Here is a 23,326-nt window from a genome sequence, read left to right as displayed (position 1 = left end):
AGCCAAACCACCACTGTTTTGTTTGGTCACAGTGGGAATGATCGGAAGGCACTAAATGTTGTGCATACACACACACACACACACTACTCCAAAATCATTTTTCAAGGGTCAAAAGACAGCTATTGGGCCTTACTTGCAGATTTTACGGATGTCTGTCTCACGATTTGCCAATGATGCATTTTATTTGCACCTGATGGGTTTTTAACTGCATATATAATTCGATTTGAAACAGCTGCAAACATGACTGTAATGCTGCGCTATCTTGTTCACCTTTTCCTCTTCTCTTCAGGGTCCTCCTATGTACGGCACACATGCAAGCCTGCACAGTAATCAGATTCTCACTGTTAAGGTTTGTGCCTCTTAGAGAACTGCTGTCGGACTGCCGAGCTACCGCTATCCCTGCAGACAGAGGAGCAAAACACCTCTCTTGCAGTTTTTCCCTCCTTTCTTTGTGCTTAGAGCTTAAGAGGCTGTTGAACTCTTATCTGTTTTTCCTGCAGCATTTGTTTTCATGAACTCTGGACTCACGGTTAACAGCGGACCTCTGATTTCCAACTTATGTAACTGACGCTCTTCTCGCACTCATTTTAATCCACTCCATGTCCTCTTCTCTCTTTTTTCTGTATCCCCTCTCCTTGTTTTCTCCCCTTTCTTTTCTTTTCATCACTGGTGCACCTCTTTGCATCGTAGATGGTTTTCCCCAGAACTGACCACGGCTTTCTCTCGAGAGAGCCGACCAACAGCTTTCAGAGACTCTTTCTGAAGGTAGACCACAACTAAAAGGCATGTGTGCTTTTTCTTTTGTTTCCTTAACACTTTAACCCGCTTTTCCTTTTCGTGTTCTGACTAGCGTCTTCCCTTCTTTCCAACTTTTTCCACATTCTTCAGTCATGTTGCATGAAATTGATCTCGTGTTTCTTGTCTTTTGGTCAACTAAAAATGTATTGCCATGAATGATTAATTAAAAGTGTTTATATTCAGAGCTCCAAAGCGTTTTGAAACATAGGAAAACATCTTTGGAAGATGAGCCACCCACACTGTAGAAATGTGCGGTTCTCGTTAATCTTACTCCTCAGTGTCGACATCACTTCATCACTTTGGTTCAAGCTCGAGCCTAACAGGGACATAATAATTATCAGTGCACAGGAATGAGGTTCTAGTCTGCTTTAAGGCACTGGTTATATCATTTTCATGAAAGTGTTTTTGACAAAGCAAACCATAATGCATCACATGTCTGTTGGGATGGGAGAATAGCATCAAAGTGGAGACAAAACTGGTGCCTAATTTAGCCTAAATAGGCAGTGGGATGGTGGTAATTTTCAGTAAAAAAAAGATGGCACGCAGTTTAAATCCAGTGATCAGATGTATTTTTCACTTACAAATGAAGTTGTTTTGCCAGCATGGATTTATTTGAAATGTCAGTCTAACTCACCAGATAAAAACTGTTCTTATTGGCCAGTTCCTCCTGCTGTTGTCCTTTATTACCAGTGCCCTGGTACAAAACCACACTAACTAACCAGCTGCATGCCAGTAATTGCAAGTTAAGTTTGAGGGATTTCTGCTCATAGCACAAAGGATATTTAAAGCTTTTCTTAATAAATGTGTTTGTGAGATCCGTGGCTTACAGTGACACACAGATAATTATCACCCAACTCTGCAGTTTCCCTCAGCTCTACAGAACTTTGGAGAGTCTTTTATCTCCCTGTTTTCTTACTTTCACTCTCTGTTCTCTCACTGCTCTTTCCTGGCAGTCGTTGCATCAAAAAGAGAAAGAAACTGTAGGCCCCCGCGTTTCCTCTCAAGCACCAAACAGCAAACAGTGTTCTCAACTAGCTGTTAAACATATGTGGAGCATTTAGCAGATAAAGAACCAAATATTTTTCTCAGGAAACTCGACGGGGTCTAAAATACGAGGGAATTTTGCAGTCGTGTTTATCAGGTGGAGAGAAAGGCAACTGTAAATAAATGTTGGGCAAATAAATAAACAGATTAAGGATTATACACCTTGACTGCCCACAAAGACAGATGCAGAAGCTGAGGGGTAGTTCTTTGATGTTTGCCGTATAACCTTAACAGGTCGCTGGCATGTCAGTGTTTGCTTCTGTTGCCAAAAACAAATCAGTTAATGGGGGCGTTTAAGGAGTTTTATTTTAATATATTACGTTATCGTGTGTACTTAATAATGTATTTATTACAAGTTTGTAGTTGGTAGTTTATTTTTGCATTTTTTCCTCTTCTTGTTTTTTATCAGGGTGATCAGGGTCAGGCTGGACCTGCTGGTCCTCCCGGTCCCCCAGGTCCTCCAGGTCCCCGTGGCCCCCCTGGGAACACTGGAAAAGATGGACCTCGTGGTCTTCCCGGAGAGCCAGTAAGAGCATCTTTTTATCTCTACCCCTCTTCTTGAGCTAGCCATCGTTTCTTTACATTTGGCTTCTAAGGAGCCAGACTTGTCTCGAGCAACAGTTCTCCAGGCTGTCTGTAGGTCTTTCAAAGTTCTTCTGTGGACATTGACTGCTTTTTCAGTTATTTTCAGAGCAGGCCTTTTACCTGACCGATAAAAAAAAAAACACCATTTGTTCAAATTTCTAAAATTGAACTAACAAGGTGATTTCTAAAGAGCTCCTAGCTAAAAACTTGGCATATCCCAGCATGGTGTGCGGTGTGTTCTTAAAAAATTTGAGGCAAAAGAAGAAGTGACAGGCCTAAAAAACGTATCTAAAAGAAATGGAAAAAATCCAGCAAACCTGGCACAGGACCTGAGAGACGCATCTAGCCATTCACTGAAGACTCATCAGAAATGGTCTCAGTCGAATGGTGGCTGTCAGTAAGCCATTCTTAAGAAAGAAAAACAGTTAAAAAGGCTGGGGTAAATTATACAAGAACTTAATTGAAAATAAATGGCAACATGTCGTATAGAGTGATGAGTCCAAGTTTGACATTTTTGGTTCAGATCATCGTCAGTATGTACGGAGGAGGTCAGCAGAGAGGAACAGCAGTTAGTGTCTACAGCCATCTGTAAAACACAGCGGAGCTGCAATTAAGCCAGCGGTGTTGAGGATTTCATGAAAACAGACGGCATTATGAACAATGCAAAGTACAGTCAGATTTTGATCCTCCATGCAATAAAAAACCTGAAAAGCTTCTGACTGGCAATGGCTTCATTTGTCAGCATGACAAAGATTCCAAACACACTGAAAATGCAGTAAATGGCCTGTATTTGTATAGTGCTTTACTTAGTCCCGAAGGACCCCAAAGCGCTTTACACGTTCAGTCATCCACCCATTAACACACTGGTGATAGCAAGCTACATTGTAGCCACAGCCACCCTGGGACGCACTGACAGAGGCGAGGCTGCCGAACACTGGCGCCACCGGGCCCTCTGACCACCACCAGTAGGCAACGGGTGAAGTGTGTGCCCAAGGACACAACGACCGAGACTGTCCAAGCAGGGGCTCGAACCGACAACCTTCCAATTACAAGGCGAACTCCCAACTCTTGAGCCACGATCGCCCAGTAAAAGCATACCTGGATAGAAAAACAAACAGTGGAACACTATCAGTCATGGATGGCCTCTTCAGAGCCCAGACCTCAGCAGTATCGAAGCAGTGTAGGCTCATCTTGACAGAAAACAGAACAAAAGTTCCCCAAGAAGCCTGAAGAACTATTCCTGAAGACTGCTTAAAGAAATGACAAGAAATCTGCCTAAGAGAGTTCAGGCTGTGTGAAGAATAAAGGTGGCGATACCAAATATTGACTTTCAGGCTTGTATTTAAGTCAGTATTTCCATGTGTTTGCTGACGTTTCAATAAATCACTGCACGTATTTCCCATTTTCCTTGTAAAATATGAAGAAATGATGGATGACTCAAGACTTTTGCACAGTACTGTACAAGAGCCAAATCCACACTGACTCAACAAAACAATGCCCTCCCACCCCCACTGTAGATCTCCTCTTACTCCATCCCTTCTGGCTGTCAAACTAAGGTTACACCACAAGCATTGCAGCCACTTAGAACACCTCAGTCATCAGTGGCTTTGTTACTCCCATCATACTCTTTAACCACAACACTGTGACAGATTGCAAACTGTGTAGCTCCAACCTGTAAATGTGGAATCCTATACATATATTTAAGGGGTAAGGGTGTACACAGCAAATGGCAATGAACCCCTATTCTCATTTTTCTGGGATTTGCCAGCATGCTGTGGCTTACCTAAAGAAGTCCCAGAATAGCAAGTCTACTCCTGGCCTCATCTGTTTTGTGTAAGTTAGCGGCCACAAAGTTCTCCAACACCCCCCCTTTCCAAATCCACATTCTCCCACCCTCCTACCACAACTGTGTTGCTGTGCACGCTGAAACTGATATGGCACTGTGGTGAGTTCATGGGCAGTTTGCCGGTCTCACCAAACAATAGTACACTCCTCGCCTGTGGCCGTTTTCGTTTCTTAAAATTAACTTTTTGCTTCCCAGGGTCTAGTTCAGATGCAGCAAAACTTGCAGCTGTGGTTATTGAATTGAAGAGAAGGAGACTATGAAGGTAATTTTTGTTTATTCAAGTGTAGGAATGAATGCGCTGTTACCCTCAACTGGCACAAGAGGACAGCAAGGGATTCAAGTGAAAAATGTTGGTTTCGGTGTGGGTCACTTGAGAACTGCTGAACCAACAGCAGGGAAAGCCAGCGCAGCTCAGAAAATGACAAAAAACAGACGGGTCGAAGAGAAAAGGGGGCCCATCCTGTAACCTAGTCGATTACAAATGTGCTCTTCAAGTTGATTAAAGGAGTTGCAAAACCCCAAAACAGCAAAACAAAGCACAGAGGCCTGCAGAGAGCCACTCCATGTTGTAGGCAGATGTCTAAGAGGGCCGAGCGGGAGAAAGTGAGCGAGACTGCCAGCCCTGGTGTACTCAAACCTCCATCGTTTTTTATCTGTTATATAGAATGAAATGTCTCATGCTGTCGGGTAGCTCTGTCACCTTAAAGTAAGAAGGTACTGGGTTTTAACCTTCCAATCAGCAGGGTCTACATGTTCTGCCTGCATGGCTTCCCACAGGATAATTGTCAAGTTAATTGGCAATTGGTTGGTTCGGGTGGATTGATGAATGTATGGATGGATAGATGTTGGTAAGGAAATATGATGAGAAAGAAAGAGCAGTGCCAAAAAGATGAAAGTAAAACAAGTCCAGAAAACAGTAGGAAGGATCGCGATGACACTTTTTGCACGCTGGCCAGCTGGAGAATATCTAATCAGCTTCTGCATATTACTGAATGGAAGGTTAACAACCTTCAATTTATATCATGCATTTATTAGGGTCCACTGGCCGATCAAGTAAACACAACTACTTGATAGTAGTGTGTGTATCTGTGTGTGAGGAAGCAATGGAGAGAGGCTCTTGCACAAGAGCCCTCTAAGCTGTCTCCGCCATGAATGACTTCATAGCAGATGTTTAGCTGCTTCCACCTGGCTGTCGCAGACAGTCGCTAAAAAAGATCTTTTTAGCTAAATAAAAAATATGTTAGCTCATTGATGGATAGAAGTTTGTGCTCACTGGCTTAACACTCATCAAACACAGGCTTCAGTTTGAAGGCTTCAAATTCAAATCCAACTGCAAACAGAATAAAACTTGTTTAGTCTTCTTTTGTATGAATGGGCGTCAAAGCAAAGAAAGAAAACTCTCTTAATGCATTCTTAAGGGGCATTTTGCAAGTCTCTTGAACCCTTTTTGGGGAGGTCGACACGCCATAAGATTGATCATCACTGCTGACACGGGAACACCGCTGTCCAACAAGTTAGACCGAAGTTGGGTTTACATCTGGCTGTTGGAAAGGCCAAAAGAGCATAATTTTCAGAATTTTCCTGCTTATCCATGCATTAGGTAACCAGTTGTGGCCTGTATTGAAGCATCTGTCTTTGTTATTTTTCTCTGCTCATCATTCATCCATTTCCTGTAATTATTCTCTAAACAGTCCAGCTCGTGCTGAAGGAGCTGAAGTCTACAGACTGCCTTGAATGCCTTATTGAAAAGTGACATCTAGTGGCCAAAAAGATTCATGTTCCTGAAGTAGATTCACCTCATTAAATGTCTCCTCTGTCCTTTCAGGGTTTTCCTGGTCGCGATGGAGCTGAGGTGAGCAGAGTTCACACTAAGCTTTAAGAGTTTGTTTCGCATTTTGTTTGGTTTACAGCTGAAGCAATTTGGCTTTTGCTGTTGGAGTCTTTTTAGTCGGAATAATTTGACTGTCTGAAAAATTCATAATTTATTTTTTTAATATATTTCCACCTCAGGGGCCACAGGGACTGCCTGGGAGGCCGGTAAGACTGCTAACAAACTATTGATCTTAACTGAAGTGTTGCCATCAAAGGGCTCAAAAGCTGTTTTAATATAGCCAGATATGTAGCTCTCTCTGCATTTAATGGCTCTTTTGAATTGCTAGGGAGAAGATGGGCAGCCTGGTTATCCACAACAGGGTGTCCCGGGGCAAAAGGTAAAGCCGAGCTTTACCCTACCACTCTCATGTCTCTGACATGGATGATTTTAAGTATGTTTCTAACCTTTAATGTGCATTTAAACAGGGCGAGCCTGGGAATGCAGTAAAAGGAGAGCGAGGCATGGATGGACTTCCAGGATTAAAGGTAAGAAACATATCTGAAATTGTTTTTGAAATAATAATGATCAATAATAATGCTAACAATTATGCTATGAAAGAGTTTTACCATAATATGGTGTTCATGGTGCAAACAGGGTGACAAAGGAGAAAGAGGAGAGCAAGGACTACAGGGAGCCATGGTATGTTATTTGTTATGCTTAAGGGCCAACTCTGTCCTTCTGCTATTATGCTGAGCCATCTATGCATCTCTACATTTATATACATTTATATAAAATATTCCTACATTATTATTTTTTCTGCCTCAGGGTTTTCCTGGTGAGAAGGGCACCCCGGGTGCTTCAGACATCATCGACTTCAATGGGAAGCTTCTAGATGCTTTGCAGGTGAGTCATATTCAAGTGTCGGTGTCAGCGACACCCGATTCATTCAGCCGCTTATGACTGAATTCCACATAAGGATTGAGGCAGAGCTTTTCAAAACAAGTAAATAAGTAAATAACACCAGAGCTGGCAGTGTGGTAAAAAGAAACCAAAAACTGAACATGTCGCCATTTCTCCTCGACAGGCCATCAACACCATCAGTGTTTCGGTAATCTGCTGCTGCTGTTGCTGCATGTTTTTGGCGGTGTGACCAGTAACTAACACCAATGCACAGATTTGCATCTAAGCATCTCTTGTGTATTTACTGCATCGCCCGCTTTCTCTTGCTAATGGGTTTTGTTTGTGTTTGTAGATGCCCTCAACAAAGAGTGTTGGACTTCATATGTATTGGATGTCACTCTAGGGGCCACATCTAAAGAGCATTACTGAGTGTCTCAGTTTTCCAGAGTCTCTTGTGTATTTGTTTGGGACAGAAAAAAAAGCACAGCCCTTACAAATAAAGCACAGCTGTGCTATCAGATGACATGCAGCCTAAAGAGCTTTGATTAATTATGCAGAAAAATCAAAAGCCTTCTGTGTTTTTATGGCATGTATGTGAAAAGTATGTGTTTGAAACCTGCTACAGGGCAGCATGGTGTGTTTTACTTTGTGCTAGCACATAGAGAAGGGAGCGCCTCACTGTCAACACAGTCTCACATCACTCTCTTCAGACACCAGCTTCTTTGATCCCGCTGTACACCGCAGTACGTGCTACTGGCAGATGGCTCTCTGAGAAGTGGAGCATGCATTTGATTTAAAACAATTATGAACCAGGTCCCCCTGGAGCTGAGCTCCTGCATGCAACAATCAATACAAGCAATATAAGAATGTTGCAAAGGGATTGGTGAAAGCATGGACCCGAGATCTTATCGGAAGCTATTTGCCATTGCGAATTAGTTGGCACAAATTCACACGCAGGGCTCCACGGAGCAGGTAGCGCTCACTGGCCACCCACCTTGTGAGTTGATCGCTTGTTTGTGTGAAAAGCAGCGTTTCATGTGCTTGTTGTGAAATGTTAGGTGATGATGAATTTGGTTTAAAACAATGCTAAGATGGGTTGTTTGTCACTGTCAGTCATTTTGCAGATGAATAGCATTCACTTTCCAGTGATGGAGTGTCTGGGATCAAATAGTTGCTTGTAAACATCAGTTTCCATGGCTTTAAAAGCTGAGAACGAACAACAAGTTAGGAAACTGGAAAATGAATCGTACACCTCTGGGAGGCGACTTGGCTTTTTTCCTTTTTATTGCTTCAAGATGACCGGAGCCTTTACAAGGAGGAATAACAAGTGTAGCATTGTGAATATAAAGATTAAGTGGAGTGATTTACAAGAGCTATCACTCATAGCACAACGGCGGAGCTGCATGGGAAGAATATGGCCTATTACATATATGCACGCCATTCTTCATTCATCATTAGGGTTACATGAAGTCACATGAATGTTTTCTCCAGCAGTCCCATCATTCAGACAATCACAGAGAGCCGTGCCAGGCTATTGTGTAGCACAGACCACATTCAGAGCTCTTTTACAATCTCTGTAAGATAAAAATTGCTTCAAGTTGGTTGTGATCAGCAAAAAGGAATGAAGGAAGGTTTTGGACTTGTTTACTGTCAGGCCCACATTGTGAATTATAGCGTTTTGTGTTCACGATTTGGGCCTTTTATAATGAGTTACCAGCCTCACTGTGATAAACAGTGTGAGAGTGAGCGGATAAAAAAATGCAGAAGATGTCTAAGGGACTGTCTGAAAATTGCAGCTCTAATTAAAGCCGTTATAGTGTCATATTTTTATATGATGCATATGACTATTTGTAAGAGAAAGACCTCCTTAGCTCCCCACAGCTTTATAGCTGCTTTCAGGTCTTGGTTTGATCTGTTTGAGTTTGGTCTCACAGCTCGCACGAGCAATTTTATCCACCAAGAGAGGCAGCTGTTGTTAGCACGCCAGCCCGGCAGCAAGTGACACACAAAGTCGGTGACTAGCTGTAATCGGCTAAACCAGAAAATCAGTTGCTGCTAGGTTAATTTAGTCTAACACAGGTCATGCAACAAAGCTTTGTGCTCATTTCTTTTATTCTGCCTGTTTTTCTCCAGGGGCCACCTGGACCACCAGGACCTCCAGGACCTGCAGGGGAAAAGGTAAGCCATACAGCTGCGATTGGCTGATATTTATTGTTTGATAAATACCCAAAACATGCTAAGCCTGATTTTGTAGACAAAGTCAGATATATTAGTCCACCGAGTGCATCTTCCCTCTTTTTGTTCTGCATCAGGGTGAGCTCGGGTTACCTGGACCAGCAGGAGTTGACGGGGAGAAGGTAAAGCGACAAAGAGAGTATATTACACCCAGACGCATGCTCCTTTTTTTTCACTACCTCATATAGTAGTCAGTGGGACGTTTAGCATCATCTGCCTTATTAATCTCTTCTTCATCTCCAGGGACTCAAAGGTGACATGGGTGAGACTGGACCTCCCGGCATGAGAGGAGAGAAAGGCGAGATGGGTCTCTCTGGGCCTACTGTAAGTAGCGACAGTGACTCTATTTCGCTAATAACACAATGGTGACAACTTTAAAAACAGCTGAAAGTTAATCCTGCTCTTTGTGGCTCAGGGTATGGATGGACAGAAAGGAGAAAAAGGCGACTGCAGACTAGATGACAACTTGGTTAGTATGAGTATGAAATACATGAATCCTCTGACGTTCATTACAGATTGCTGCACCTCCAAACAGACAGTTTAAAGGGAAATATATTGTTATTTATTTGTTATTTGCATGTTTTGAACCATCTGCTTCATTGCTTTAAAGAACTGAATAATGTTCACACTCATTGATGTAGATTTTACTCTAGTTTTAAGTTTCTTTCCAATTGATTTTCATTTTGGAAATGAGTGAGAATCTAAAGAAGTAAACACATGAAACAGTCTGAAATTCTCTGGTTACTTTGAGGAACGACTATACAAAGTTTTGAATTTAGCTGAGAAACTCTCGACCACTTTTTTCACTTAATTTATATGCTTCTCTTCTTGTTTCCACTTTTTCATTGGTGCTAAAGGTTCAGATGATTTCCCAGCCAGGCCCACCTGGCCCACCAGGCCCACCGGGAATACCTGGGCACCCTGGATCCATGGTGAGTACCTGCAGCATAACTTTATATCATTTCAGATAAAAACAAGTCCAGTCAGGTCTGTAGTTTGCAAAGACTCACATCACACAATGTCCTACAGGGGCTGCATGGAATGCCTGGTCCTAAGGTAAGCTTGTTTATCTGTATGTGATGGAGGCTGATGGCAGCTGTATGATGCATTGTCTTGTACTCAGTGTGGCTTTGCTGTAATGCAGGGTGAACCAGGAGTGGGGATAAAGGGAGAGAAGGGAGACAGTGGTCCTCCTGGATCCAGAGTAAGTGATAATGGGCTTTATTATTATTCTAACGTGTTGGTCATGGCTCAAGAACTGGACATGATGCAGTGATGAATGTGTGCTTTTACTGCAGGGATCAGATGGCCTCCAAGGTCCACCTGGGTCTCCGGGCTTAGTGGGCCTTCCTGGTGCCAAGGGAGAGAAAGTAAGGACACAACAACCTCCATAAAAGTGTTTAATAGATCTGTTGTTCGTTGCTGGTTTATTCATTATTTTAAAAAAAAATCTTTCTCAATGTGTATTTGCAGGGAAGACTAGGAGAGCCTGGACTTGATGTGAGTTTCTTACTAAGAAGAACTATACATGTTGACATTTTTTTATCACAGTATCTTCAGTTTAAATAAAGTCTGACATATATTGGGTAATAAGTTCCCTTATGGATTGTGGTTTTGTATCCAGGGTTTCCCAGGCCTGAGGGGAGAAAAAGGTGATCGAGGTGAAAAAGGAGACAAGGTAAGTCCAAACAGATCCTCAGTTCTCCTCCAGCTTATCGCATCTTCCTCCTTCAGTTTTTTAACATAGGAACAATAATGACTGACTTAAACTGCTTAAACTATTTCCAGTGTATGAATGGGCTGTCTTCATTAGCTGCATGTGATAAGTGTATGAATTTGTTTACCGTAACTCTTGTCCTCATCACTCCCAGGGTGACAGAGGAACAGTAGGGAAGAGAGGTCTAAAGGGCCAGAAGGGTGAACAAGGTCCTCCGGGTCTGGACCAGCCTTGTCCTGTGGTATGTCTCCCCCACACATGTACACACAAAGGCTTTGCAGCAATGCTCATTTACTTATTCCCACTTTCCTCTAGCTTTTTAGTTTAAAAACACTTAGCATATATCTTATCTCTGTTTCCCCCTTTAACTGCTTTTCTGAACTTGTTCTTCTATGCTTTAAATGTCTAATCGGCTCCTGCTAACAGGGGTGCGATGAGTCTAAAGAGCGGTCTGTGAAGGCAGCGGTTTCTTCTCCTGCAACTCCTCCTCTTCCTCCTTCTGGCCCTGAAGGCCCCTGTCCTCTGGTACAGTATCTTTGCTTCTTTTCCCCACTTCTCTCTGATCACTGTAACTGATGCTGTTATTGACTGTTTAAACGCTTCTTTAAATTTTGGTCTTTTGGAGGGGGGGGGGGGTCCAATTGGTCCCAACTCTGAAACATATACACTGACATTTACCAACACATTGTTCATGTGGGTCTGGCTTAATAACAATAATAATAAAGAAAGGCGTTCACAGATAATAAACAGCAAAACTGTCTAGGCCCGATCAAGCCAAAAAAACGTAAAGCTTGCTATGAATTTGTGAAATATACACACAATGCCAAGTTCCAGAAATGCAGAACTACTTACTATACTTGATTGCAAAGAAGAAAACAAAAGAGGAAAAAGCAGGTGTAATCAAGAAAATAATAGTAATTAATAGTTTCGCCAGTATGAAGGATCGTGCAAAATCAGAGCCACAGACGGACATTTGGTAAATGCTGACAACGAGTTACATATGAGACATGGTACAGTTCTTAGAATATTACTGTAGCTGGTTGGCATCGTTTTGCTTGGAGACTAGTAATAGAAGGAAACATCTAGCATATACACTACATGGCCATGGAAACCCATGGCAGGAAGTTCCTGGTGCACAGTTTCTGTGCTGATGTTAATGCCAGAGGTTTGGAGCTCTGCACTTACTGAGGAAACTTTTATGTGCTATGCAGCACAGCACTCAGTAACTAACTTTATATGGTCTGACACTTTCTGGTCAAGTTGTCATAGTTCCTAAATAATACCACTTTACAATAATACCATTTATAGTTGATGAAGACATTGCATGAACTGACTCAGCAAGCTCTTTGCAATGACCAAATATTTCTAAAAGCAGATTGCATGGATAGGTGCATTTTATCACACGTCTTTTCAGAGATAAAGAGGTGTGTCCCAGTACTGTCAAGATAGTGCACCTATCCAAAGCGAAGCTAAGTTAACTGGACTGCTGACTGTACCTCTTATTTAACAGATCGACCATCGTGTTATCCAAGTATTTCTCCAAATATCTAAATGTTCATTTTAAATGTGATAATAAAAGTAATGTGGTACTTAGAAATCTGGATTTATTAGAGTAACATATGACTTAAAATCAAAACAAAAGTAAAATTTGATTTTTAATATAACACGGCTGACCGTGAAGGCACACCAACCGACATTAAAATCAGCAGCGTGCAAATTCTTCAGATGCAGGGAAGCATGCATCGCTGGACATTTTCACGCTTTTTTTTTAACTTCTGTTTTTACCTTGCAGGGACGTGACGGGCTACCCATACCGGGCTGCTGGCACAAGGTGAGTGTTAAAATTTCGAACATGTTTTTTTAATCATTTTATTAACTTATGAAATCATTTCCAAATGATTTTGATACAGCAGAGAGTGCTCTGGGGGAATGGCTAACAAAGTCAAAACACATGCTTAGTATTATTCAATTGAATTCATATTTGTTGGCTTATTTGACACAGGAGCATTTTGTAAGTATATTACAGTCTGTGTGCGATTTTGTAATTGCAGAGCATGAATATCTGAATGCAGTAGTTATTTGCTCATTTTAATTCTTCCGCACTAATCAGTCCATTTTTTCTTCTTTTGCAGTGATTACTAACCAGCAGCATGGAATCTGTACATATTGATGTGGTATATATTGCAACAGAATACTATGCCAACAACCCCACTCCCTTTTTTCCTTTTTTATAAAATCCTATTATATAATATATTGAGACTTTGAGAACAAGGACATATTTGGGTCTACAGTATTAAAAAAAAATGTTTAAACTCGAGATCCGGTGTTGTTGTTGTGAAAGCAGCCGTGCTTTTGAAGAGACTGACGTGACGTGGCCGTGAGACTCTTAGTTTGGAGGACAGTCCAGATGCCATTGTTGGAGTAGAGGAGTGCCTAACTAACAAAGCCTGCCTTGTTGCCTGATTGTCGTGTGCGCACTCGTCCATTCTCACAGGATGGATGGATGCTTGAAGAGATGGACGTTATTTCGCGGCGGATGCAAGAGTGTGTTGTCAGTACTCTCTTGTCCTCTCTCTGTTTTTGTTTTGAAAGGAGGAAATGGCAAGGCAGAAGCTCAAACGCAAGCGTCTCTCTCAGCCCTGAAACGGTGCGGGGCCCGGTTGGAGTAAGGACACGTAGACACGCAGAAATCACAAGGGGCTGATTTGCTTTTTGCAGCAGAGCCGGCCATGTAATGCCCCTGTGTCAAACCGAACTCTCACATCCTCCGACATGGAATCTCTCCAAGAGGACGCAAACACTGCGTTTCCACATTCACCTCAGAGGGAAAGATGAACCTGCTTCTGATGTTTTGTAAAGGCTTGAGGTTTTCTGAGAGTCAATGATGTCACTGGCACATAAGGAAGGATTTTCTGTGCAGATAGTTTGAACATGTTATGGTGATCTCTTAAATTAATCTTAAGTCAGTAAGTAAGTTTTCACTAATGCATGATCATAACAGTTTTGTATAACATGCTATCAGCTTGTATGACTTGTGGTCCCTCATTGAAACCTCAAAGTGCATTGATTTTTACATACAATAAGCATTTTTTAAATGAACAAGCCACTCAGAAATGTTAGTCCACTTTTTTACGGCTGACGTTTATGATGACTTGTGCCGTTTTGTTTTATTATGGTATATTTTTACCTATCGCCAGTTTCATTTTTGCATTCCTGTGCATTACCATGATTGTGAGATGACTAGGTAGTGAAACTTTAAGGTCAGATTTGAAGGAACCATTAACAGTATTCATGATAAACCAGTGTTTCAGTTGCTTGACAAATGTTTGCCAATCTTGATGCGTTTTGACTGATTGTTATAGTTTAGTCACAGAAAGAAAGGAAAAGATGTTTAATTACTGCTGCCAGTCTTTCCTGGACAACAGTAGAAGTCCTTGCTGCTGACTTAAATGTTTGTTGTTTGTTAGATAGCTTTGAATCAATATTAGTCATGGAATGCAGGACTAACGCTCTAAAGAAGAAACCTTTAATCAAACATGCACACAGCAGTTGTTTTGGCGGTAGTTTCTTTTTCATTCAGCAACATCTCAGCACAGTGGTTCTAAAGTCTTTGCAGTCAGATGACTTCAACTAGTTTGTTGTGGTTTTTATAATACATTTTCCTCAGACTTACTCATTTATTGGTGCTTAAATACTTTTGTGTACTGTTCAAATAAAACACAGACACGCACAAATGCACACCTTTTAAAGAACTGTAAAACAAATGGTGAAATGGTAATCTGTGTTGGCTTGGACACTATACACAGGACTGATAATGCATAGGATCAATATATGCAAACATATACGTATTAATGGAAAGTGATGTTAAAGTTGTCTACGCTTTGATATTTGTAATGCAGTATTACTATTACTCAGTAATGATCTTTTTGAAAGGCAAAATACATTTTCAGGTTAATCATTTTTGGCAATCTACAGGTTACACTGGTTAGTTGTCTTCAGTACTATTAACCCATCACCACAAAGGCTGCTAAACTTTTTCAACTAATGCTGTAATATTTCAAATGGATTTTATATTACAACAGTACATTTGTAATGCTGACTTTCTTGTAATTATAAATATCTTAATGTCCTATAACCAGGCTCACGTTATGTTCGAGTATGGTTTAGGCTGCAGATCCAGTAATTAACAAATTTATTAGACTACCTGTCATTAAAAATCATAAATATTTTAGAAATCTCTTAAAAATGTGTTTAAAAATATAAAAAATATATATAATGTTTGTTTATTAGGCAAATACAAACTGAATTCATGTTTTTTTCTATCCAAATTTAAGCTGGCACACTGGACAACAACAGAAATTATATTTTAGTATTAAAAATATTATTTACATAAGGTAGTTGTATATACTGGTGGATTAACCAGTACAGAGACATAAGAAAATGATTTTGGTTATGACCAATACTGTTAATTTAGGGCAGCTGTGACATAAACCTGACACCAGGTGGTAGTTTAATAAATTTGTTAAGCAGTCTTCCAACAGAATATTTCCTGTTTAAGCCTCAGATAAGAAGCTGTAACAAACCTCATATCACCTTTTGTTTATTATCATTTTGCATGAAGTCTTTTACATTGTACCTGCAAAGTTGCATCACTTAAAACACAAAACAATTTCTGTATCAGTAGAAAAATATGTTAACTTAAATAACACATACTCAAAAAACTAAAAGAAAAGGCATCACATTAAGCTAAAACGAACTTTCTTTGGGAATCATGATCAAATGTGTGTTGAGGTTGCAGTTATGTAGAATGGTTTAAAACGCAGGTTTGGGTTTTGTTTCATTGGGAAAGCTGGTAGTTATCTGCCACATTACATATGTGTCTTGATTTCTTTCGCAGATTCTATCAGTGTCTTTTTTATGGCTAAATGAATGATGAGTTTGTTTTAGCAACTCTTTTACCACAGTGTTAGCTTAACTTTGTGAGAATGTTTTTGTTTGCTCTTTTTTGGTTGGGTATTTGGTTGTAAAAGATTTAAGCTATTTTTGTAATTGTCTAAAATGTATAACATAAAATCTGGTAAACTAAACATGTAGATGGAAATAAACCCTCTAGTTCTATGGTTGCTTGTCATTAAATATATCCATGTTATATTGTTCTGGTTCATTCATTTTACATTAAAACTAAGAGGTGCAGCCAAATCTGTGCTGTACTTCATGCATTGAATTTAGAATCCTTCTAGACATTTCTAAGTCCTGAATGATCAGGTCAGGTTAAGATTAGCAGTAAAACTTTCCTTTAAAAAAAAAAAATTCATATACTTAGAGATGGATCGAGTGACCTTGATTCATCCCTTAATTATGTTACTATGGCAGGGGTTCCCATGATGCACTGAGCATCTATTTACCATTCTCTTCATCACATGCCACCACTGCATGTCATTGAATTAAATTGTGCTCTCTTCTATAGTTTGTTTTCTCCTTATCTCTCTGTGCACCCTTTCTTTTTCTCTTATTTTTAACCCACACAGCAGCCTGCTAGTTGAACCTCAGATACAGGAGGAGCAACGCGGTTTTTGTCCCAGTGGCAGAACACTGGACCGGGGCACGCTGGAGAGATTATATCTCTCAGCTGGCCTGGGAATGCCTTGGTGTTCCCCTGGATAACCTGGAGGAAGTGACCGGGGAAAGGGAAGTGTAGGCTTCTCTGCTTAGGCTGCTGTCCCCATGACCCAGCCCTGGATAAGTGAAAGAAAATGGATGGCTGGGTGGATACACAAACACCTAGAGACAGAAGATTAAAGGAATAATATTAGAAAATGTTAAGTTTCATTTGTCATTTTATGCATATTTGGACAGAGGAGCAAAAATGTACACAGTACCAGCAGCGGCTGTATGCATGGGGACAGCACTGATAAATGACAACACATCCAAGCTACCAAGTTGATGTTTAGAAGAAAATATTTGTAAAGCTCAGAAATCTTAACAAGCAGTTTATCATTCATATATATATATATATATATATATATATATATATATATATATATATATATATATTTAATCATTTCAAAATGGCTCATGTTTATTAGTACACACAAAACACAACTTTGTTTTTCATGTATTTGGTCACGTGCCTATGCAGAAGGACTTTGAGGATGTGAAAATCAGTAGGATTCATTGTTTTGGACCCACTGATATTTGCATTAGATTTTACCAAAAGCTAGAAAGTCTACAAAATAAATGGGACAGAATAGAAATACTAAAAGGGAGTCTAAGATCTGTGCAAACATTTTTTACGTTGTCACAGGTCTTAGTCTTGTTTAAAGACTAAGACCTGTGGATTTACTTTTGAGGCATTACAAAAGTCATAGTCAACAGATATTGGATTTACAATTCATTGGCTAAAGAGCCAAGACAAAAAATGAGAGAGACACAACCAAAGATTTTCAGTTTGTTAACCAAATGAACCTTAAACAGTAATTAACTTTATGAGGTGGGATAGTTTTTGTTTGTTTTTCAGCAGTTATATGAGTGATCGAATGTTAGCTGTAAGCAAGACAGAAGGCCATCACTGTCCATTTGCTTCCACTTATCCTTTTCAGGGTCGCAGGGGGCGCTGGATCCTATCCCAGCTGTCATAGGGCGAGAGGTGACCCTGGACAGGTCGCAGGACTAACACACAGAGACAGACAACCAGTCACACTCACTCATTCACACCTATGGGCAATTTAGATTGTTCAATTAACCTATCCCCACAAAGTGCATGTCTTTGGAAGGAAGCCGGAGTACCCGGGGAGAACCCACACAAACACGGGGAGAACATGCAAACTCCACACAGAAAGACCCCGGCCTGATGGTAGAATTGAACTCAGGACCTTCTTGCTGTGAGGCAACAGTGCTAACCACCGTGCCACCGTGCTGCCTATATTTACACATAAAGAAGTTGGCATTAACCACAACAGAAACACTGTCACCTAAACAAAACCGACCAAAACTTTAAGCATGGAAAGATGTGACATTGTTATTTCTATGTTAAATGTTATGTTAAATTGTTATTTCTATGTCAAATCATCTAAGACTACGATTATTTCATTTTTAAATATTTTCTGAGATGCTGTAATGGAGCAGAACCATTAGATCATTCGTTGTGATTACACCAATGTTTACATATGGTACACTTCACTGATTACTGAGCTCTTGCTGTCTACACTCTTTGACAGCAGGCACTTTGATATGAAATTTGAGTATCAAAGAAGTGTTTCTGAGGAGCTCTGTCTTTTGGTAAAATAAACAGTTAAAAAAAACATCTTTGATTAGGTCTGTCATGAGCATCTGACATATACACAATCACTCGGGATTAAATACCCGCGCCTGTGACAAAGCATTTCGCCCCTAGAGGGTGCTATAATTAAAAGCAAAGCTTCGCACACGTCTGAACAATTATTAAAAAAAAACCCTCAACGGGTGTAAAAGAAGAAAAATACAGATTAGAATCCAGATCAAAATGAAATAATCCATAATTCAATCACTGAAGTGGAAGAATTCACACACTGTATACAAAAAGAATGAATTCTGCTGCTCATAGTTTCATACCATAAAAAATATACAGCACAGACCTGGCTAATACAAAAACTAAACTAAAAAGAGTTAATTGTTTTAAAAAAAAAAAAAAGGTTTGTTTTTATTTGAATAACTGTAGTGATTTTCCTAAACCTTGCATCTGGCATATGTCCTCCATACAACAAGAGACTAAAACTAACACTTAATCTATTAAAAACTAAACTAAACATTTGGAAGCAATAAACAAAACCTGAAACTAAACTGAATTAAAAACAATACGTCAATATGAAATAAAAATGAAAACTAATTAGGAAATACATAACTATATTAAGTATTGAAAGCATTTAGAGCCAGGCAACAATTCCTTTTCTTCTTCTTCTTCTTCTTCTTTGATGAGCAATAAAATAGGTTGTACGTAAATACAAGTATTAGACGTTACATGAATTAAGCTCAATTTCTATTTGGGTAGAGAGCATTAACAAAAATGACTATAACTGCGTTTTGTGTTTTATTTATTATTATTATTATTATTATTATTATTATTATTATTATTATTATTATTATGAAAAACGTACCTTGATACATTTTTATGATTGTTGTTTTACATGTTTGTTTGTTTGTTTTCGGGGCTTTTTGAGGACCATTTTTATCAAAACTTTTACTAAATATGACGCACATAGAGAGCATGAATTTAACATAATCTGTAGCACATACTAGAGGTAGTAATAGAGGTTTTGTTTTCGTTTCTTTTTACACACGTCGCTGTGTAATGGGCTGAAGTTCACATATCCCAGAATCCTCCGCGGGCCTCTCACCCCCTCTTAGTTTTTGCATCCGGGTCTGAACTTCCTTTTCCTCTGTGCCTAGATGCGATGAGGACCTAGGTTTTCCCGGACCTCTGAAAAATCCGAATCCATCCTTGCAAAAGGCACCACCGAACCTCGCCAAAATGACCGAGCAGATGACAGTGAGGGGGACCCTGAAGGGGCACAGTGGATGGGTCACCCAGATCGCCACTACGCCCCAGTACCCCGATATGATCCTGTCGGCGTCCCGAGGTGAGGCTTCCCCCGCCGGTTGCGCCAACATGGCTCAGATAGCATTATTAAGCTAGCTGCTGCCGCTGTAATGTGAGGCAGATACTTAAACTGGTGTGTAAGGAGCAGATAAAACATGAGTAACCACGTAATATTAGATAAAGAGGGCTCAAACTTTTACATAAAAAAGGTCCTAACTAGCTGGAAAGAAGCAGGTTAGCTAAGCTCGCTAGCGCTATCTGTCGTCATCTGTAACAGACCCGTTGATGTCCATACTTGTTAGGAGGGTTATAGCACGTTTAGTTACCTGAATAAATGTAATTATTTAGCAACAAAACCCTCCTAACCTTCGTAGACTGAGCCCGTGGATCCGAAGTTTAACAGGTGTGCATGTAGTGCTAGCAATCGATGCATGCTGATGCTTAAATTATTCGTTTCCTGAATGAATATTGGACGTTGAGACATGAAAACGTGTTGCTTTTTTTCAGACAAGTCCATCATCATGTGGAAACTGACTCGTGATGAAACCAACTACGGTATCCCCCAGCGTTCCCTGAAGGGTCACTCTCACTTTGTGAGTGATGTTGTGATCTCCTCTGATGGACAGTTTGCCCTGTCCGGAGCCTGGGACGGGACCCTCCGCCTGTGGGATCTCACCACGTAAGTGCAGGGAGTCTTTACCCCTGGGCAGATGTTTAGAAGTACAGGTGAAAAGCCAAGTCTTCTAAATGACATTTGATTTTTAAGAATCACTTGAGTTTGAAGAGGCCTAGTGCTAGTTTCTCAGATCTGTTATATGCCAAAAATAGTCTTACAAATGAAGTGTTTTCTTAGTTTCAGAATATCAAATTGTTCTCTATGCCATCAGTACATGAGATCTGATACCAACAAAGCCTAAGTTGTCTAGATCAGGTCACACTGACTTTTCAGCAGTCTGATCGGCCTCACGCAGACAGAACCACCACAAAGGTAATGGGGTGAAGGTCTGTACTCAGACAGGCACAGGTTCTGTCAAACCCATCACCTACCCTCTACCCTTAGTATGAGCTCAGAAAATCACACATCCATCAGCTGCTGTTACTGTATTTGCACACTGGACTCACAAAATCAAGGGGAAATGGAAGTTTGAACATAATTTAGCTGATTTTTGTTACTGTGTGGGAGCAAAGTCAGAAAACGAGAGGGTTTTTTTTGCTTAACAGATTAAGGGCAAGTAGTATGGAAGAAACTGTAAGTGTAGCTGCATTCTTTGGTGATTTCACAGACTACTTGTGAACCCAAACCACATAGTTTGTCCTTTTCTTCACCTCTGGCCGTTGTGTTTTCCTTGATTTTTTTCATTTCTTTTATCACTGAAAACTCAGTTGAGCAGCAACATTGGTGTTTCTTGAATGGCCTCAAATAGCTGGCTTTTGGGTGTGTGCACCATTTCACTGCCTAAGATCTATGCTGAAAACAGTGATGGTAATAAATGTGCAGATGGTCCAGTTTTGCTGGATTGTGCATCCACAGCTTTAAAATCTTGAGTTGTATTTTTTATTTTTCAGTGTCAGTGTTCACATTGTAAAACAAAGACACAAGAAAAACTGGTGTAGTAATTTTTTTCTGGCTCTTAAATTAATGTCTAGGCCTTGGACTCGTCAGTAGTATTTGGATGCAGTGGCAGCAGGCATGCATTGATTGGTTATGCTAAGGTGTGCAGTAATTTAGTTGATCTGAAATGCCTGCATATTTTTCTTCCTAGTGGTCTCACCACCCGCCGATTCGTTGGACACACAAAGGATGTTTTGAGCGTGGCTTTCTCTGCTGATAACCGCCAGATCGTGTCTGGCTCCCGGGACAAGACCATCAAGCTGTGGAACACTCTTGGAGTCTGCAAGTACACCATCCAGGTGAACTTCCATCTAATGCTCTCCTGCAGCTATCAGCCACTTCTTAATGCCTTAATATTATTTTGAACGAGACACTTAACAGCTAAAGATGCTAGCTTTAATGTAAAGCAACTAGATGGCACTTTATTGTTGACATCCACATTTTCCCCACATTGTTTGCCTGATTGTGATAAAATGATCTGGCAGATAATAAAACTTTGTTATATGGTTTGTCTGCTCGATGATTATTACAAATTTTGCATGTATTACCTGATCTCGTTGATGAGTACTATTGATGAGGGCACAAACCAAATAGCATCACGTGACGTTTTTAATACCAGCATAACTCATAATCTGGCTTTGAGAATTCACAAAGCTCTTTATTTTGCAGGATGAGGGCCACACTGAGTGGGTGTCTTGTGTTCGCTTCTCCCCCAACAGCAGCAACCCCATCATCGTCTCCTGTGGCTGGGACAAGATGGTTAAGGTATGTTACCTTTGTGGAAACTTGGTGTTGTGTGGTTTGCTCAGTGATTTAAAAACTTTTCGCATGGCTTAACTGAACTCAGTGATGAGAATTATTTATGAGAGCAAAGCTCAGATAGGCTGACACGATGGCGCTTATAACAGTGGAGGCCTAACATAGTGTGCCCCTTGCTCATAGGTGTGGAACCTGGCCAACTGCAAGCTGAAGACCAACCACATTGGTCACACTGGCTACCTGAACACAGTGACCGTGTCTCCTGATGGCTCCCTGTGTGCATCTGGTGGAAAGGTAAGGCAGAGTTTAACTGAATGTCTTTTTTTTAAATCATTTTTACTCCACTTAATAGGAGTAAATTAAAGCCTGCAGGTTTCAACTATGATGTATTCTTTACATGCATCTGTTTTAATATTGATGACACCAGAGGCTGTTACTGAGTGATTCCTGCACCTTAAAGAGATCATCATTAGTGCTGAAGATTTTTAAAAGTGACTGTTTGCTTTAAATGTTACACAAAGATGTTTGAACTGAAGGATGTCTTCCGTCTTCCACATTAGGATGGCCAGGCCATGCTGTGGGACCTGAATGAAGGCAAGCACCTCTACACCCTGGACAGCGGTGATGTGATCAACGCCCTTTGCTTCAGCCCCAACCGTTACTGGCTCTGTGCTGCCACTGGACCCAGCATTAAGATCTGGGTAAGGCTTCACACTCTGGTATCAGTCTGTGTGTTAAAAATTAAAGTTGTAAAGGGCAGTGATGTAACCTAACATGCCAGCTGTATTCTATGATGAAAACCAGAGGCTGTTTCTGAGCTCTAACCTCGTTTGTTAGTTTAATAATAAATTTTGGTGCTCAACTTCAGTCACTGTTTTATACCTGTTAGTGATCACACCACCTCTTGGTTCTTCTTTTCATGTAGGATCTGGAGGGCAAGATCATTGTGGACGAGCTGAGACAGGAAGTGATCAGCACAAACAGCAAGGCCGAACCCCCACAGTGTACTTCCCTGGCATGGTCTGCTGATGGACAGGTAAGAAAAACATATATTAAGCATGTCTGTCAGAAGAGGTGCTTTTAGTGTTTTACCCCCAGTGATTATTCCCATTCACTTTTACCTCTGATGTCTACTGGTGACAGTCCTGCAAATATGAGGGGCAATAAAAACAGTTATCTGAATATGATCGGACTATAAAACGGCAGAAATTGATGAGCATTGACTTTGTGTTCTCGGTTTCTTTACAGACCCTGTTTGCTGGCTACACTGACAACCTGATCAGAGTGTGGCAGGTCACCATTGGAACTCGATAAGAAATCCTCGTTGAAGCAACTTTAAATAAAAGACTGTTTGGAAAGAATGTGTCCCGTCTTGCTCTGAACATTGTATAATATTGGTGGTTTTCATATAAGTTGGTTAAAGTAAAATTTATTCATATAGC

General features: G+C 40.5%; 2 protein-coding genes across 9 annotated transcripts in view; both read left to right on the top strand.

Moving 5' to 3' along the window:
• col23a1a (collagen type XXIII alpha 1 chain a) overlaps positions 1–16,087 on the top strand; it is a 126,533-nt gene extending 110,446 nt beyond the window's left edge. For 2 of the 8 annotated variants that reach the window (XM_040016098.1, XM_040016095.1), the window contains 23 exons: positions 691–765; positions 2,252–2,368; positions 6,099–6,125; positions 6,284–6,310; positions 6,433–6,483; positions 6,572–6,631; positions 6,741–6,785; positions 6,912–6,989; positions 7,171–7,194; positions 9,120–9,164; positions 9,299–9,343; positions 9,465–9,545; positions 9,637–9,690; positions 10,079–10,153; positions 10,251–10,277; positions 10,366–10,425; positions 10,520–10,591; positions 10,695–10,721; positions 10,846–10,899; positions 11,093–11,179; positions 11,365–11,463; positions 12,731–12,769; positions 13,531–16,087. In XM_040016098.1, the coding sequence (XP_039872032.1) occupies positions 691–765; positions 2,252–2,368; positions 6,099–6,125; positions 6,284–6,310; positions 6,433–6,483; positions 6,572–6,631; positions 6,741–6,785; positions 6,912–6,989; positions 7,171–7,194; positions 9,120–9,164; positions 9,299–9,343; positions 9,465–9,545; positions 9,637–9,690; positions 10,079–10,153; positions 10,251–10,277; positions 10,366–10,425; positions 10,520–10,591; positions 10,695–10,721; positions 10,846–10,899; positions 11,093–11,179; positions 11,365–11,463; positions 12,731–12,769; positions 13,531–13,581 (1,320 nt within the window). In that variant the 3' untranslated portion in view covers positions 13,582–16,087. Of the gene's footprint in view, positions 1–289; positions 350–690; positions 766–2,251; positions 2,369–6,098; positions 6,126–6,283; positions 6,311–6,432; positions 6,484–6,571; positions 6,632–6,740; positions 6,786–6,911; positions 6,990–7,170; positions 7,195–9,119; positions 9,165–9,298; positions 9,344–9,464; positions 9,546–9,636; positions 9,691–10,078; positions 10,154–10,250; positions 10,278–10,365; positions 10,426–10,519; positions 10,592–10,694; positions 10,722–10,845; positions 10,900–11,092; positions 11,180–11,364; positions 11,464–12,730; positions 12,770–13,070 lie in introns of all 8 variants that reach the window. The other 6 variants (XM_040016099.1, XM_040016096.1, XM_040016100.1 and 3 more) reach the window with 6 other exon arrangements.
• Positions 16,088–19,333: 3,246 nt separating this feature from the next.
• Positions 19,334–23,242, top strand: rack1 (receptor for activated C kinase 1). Its single transcript, XM_040016040.1, has 8 exons — positions 19,334–19,553; positions 20,021–20,192; positions 21,277–21,424; positions 21,795–21,890; positions 22,068–22,178; positions 22,445–22,585; positions 22,810–22,920; positions 23,133–23,242. The coding sequence occupies exons 1-8, from the start codon at positions 19,445–19,447 to the stop codon at positions 23,196–23,198; spliced, it is 954 nt and encodes a 317-aa protein (XP_039871974.1). The 5' UTR covers positions 19,334–19,444; the 3' UTR covers positions 23,199–23,242.
• The last annotated feature ends 84 nt before the right edge of the window (positions 23,243–23,326 follow it).

The sequence above is a fragment of the Simochromis diagramma genome, unplaced genomic scaffold (genome assembly GCF_900408965.1).
Source record: "Simochromis diagramma unplaced genomic scaffold, fSimDia1.1 OVJJ01000685.1, whole genome shotgun sequence".
NCBI classification, from domain to species: Eukaryota; Metazoa; Chordata; class Actinopteri; order Cichliformes; family Cichlidae; genus Simochromis; species Simochromis diagramma.
Note: the sequence above shows the minus strand (reverse complement) of the source record. Positions and strands in the feature narration are given on the sequence as shown.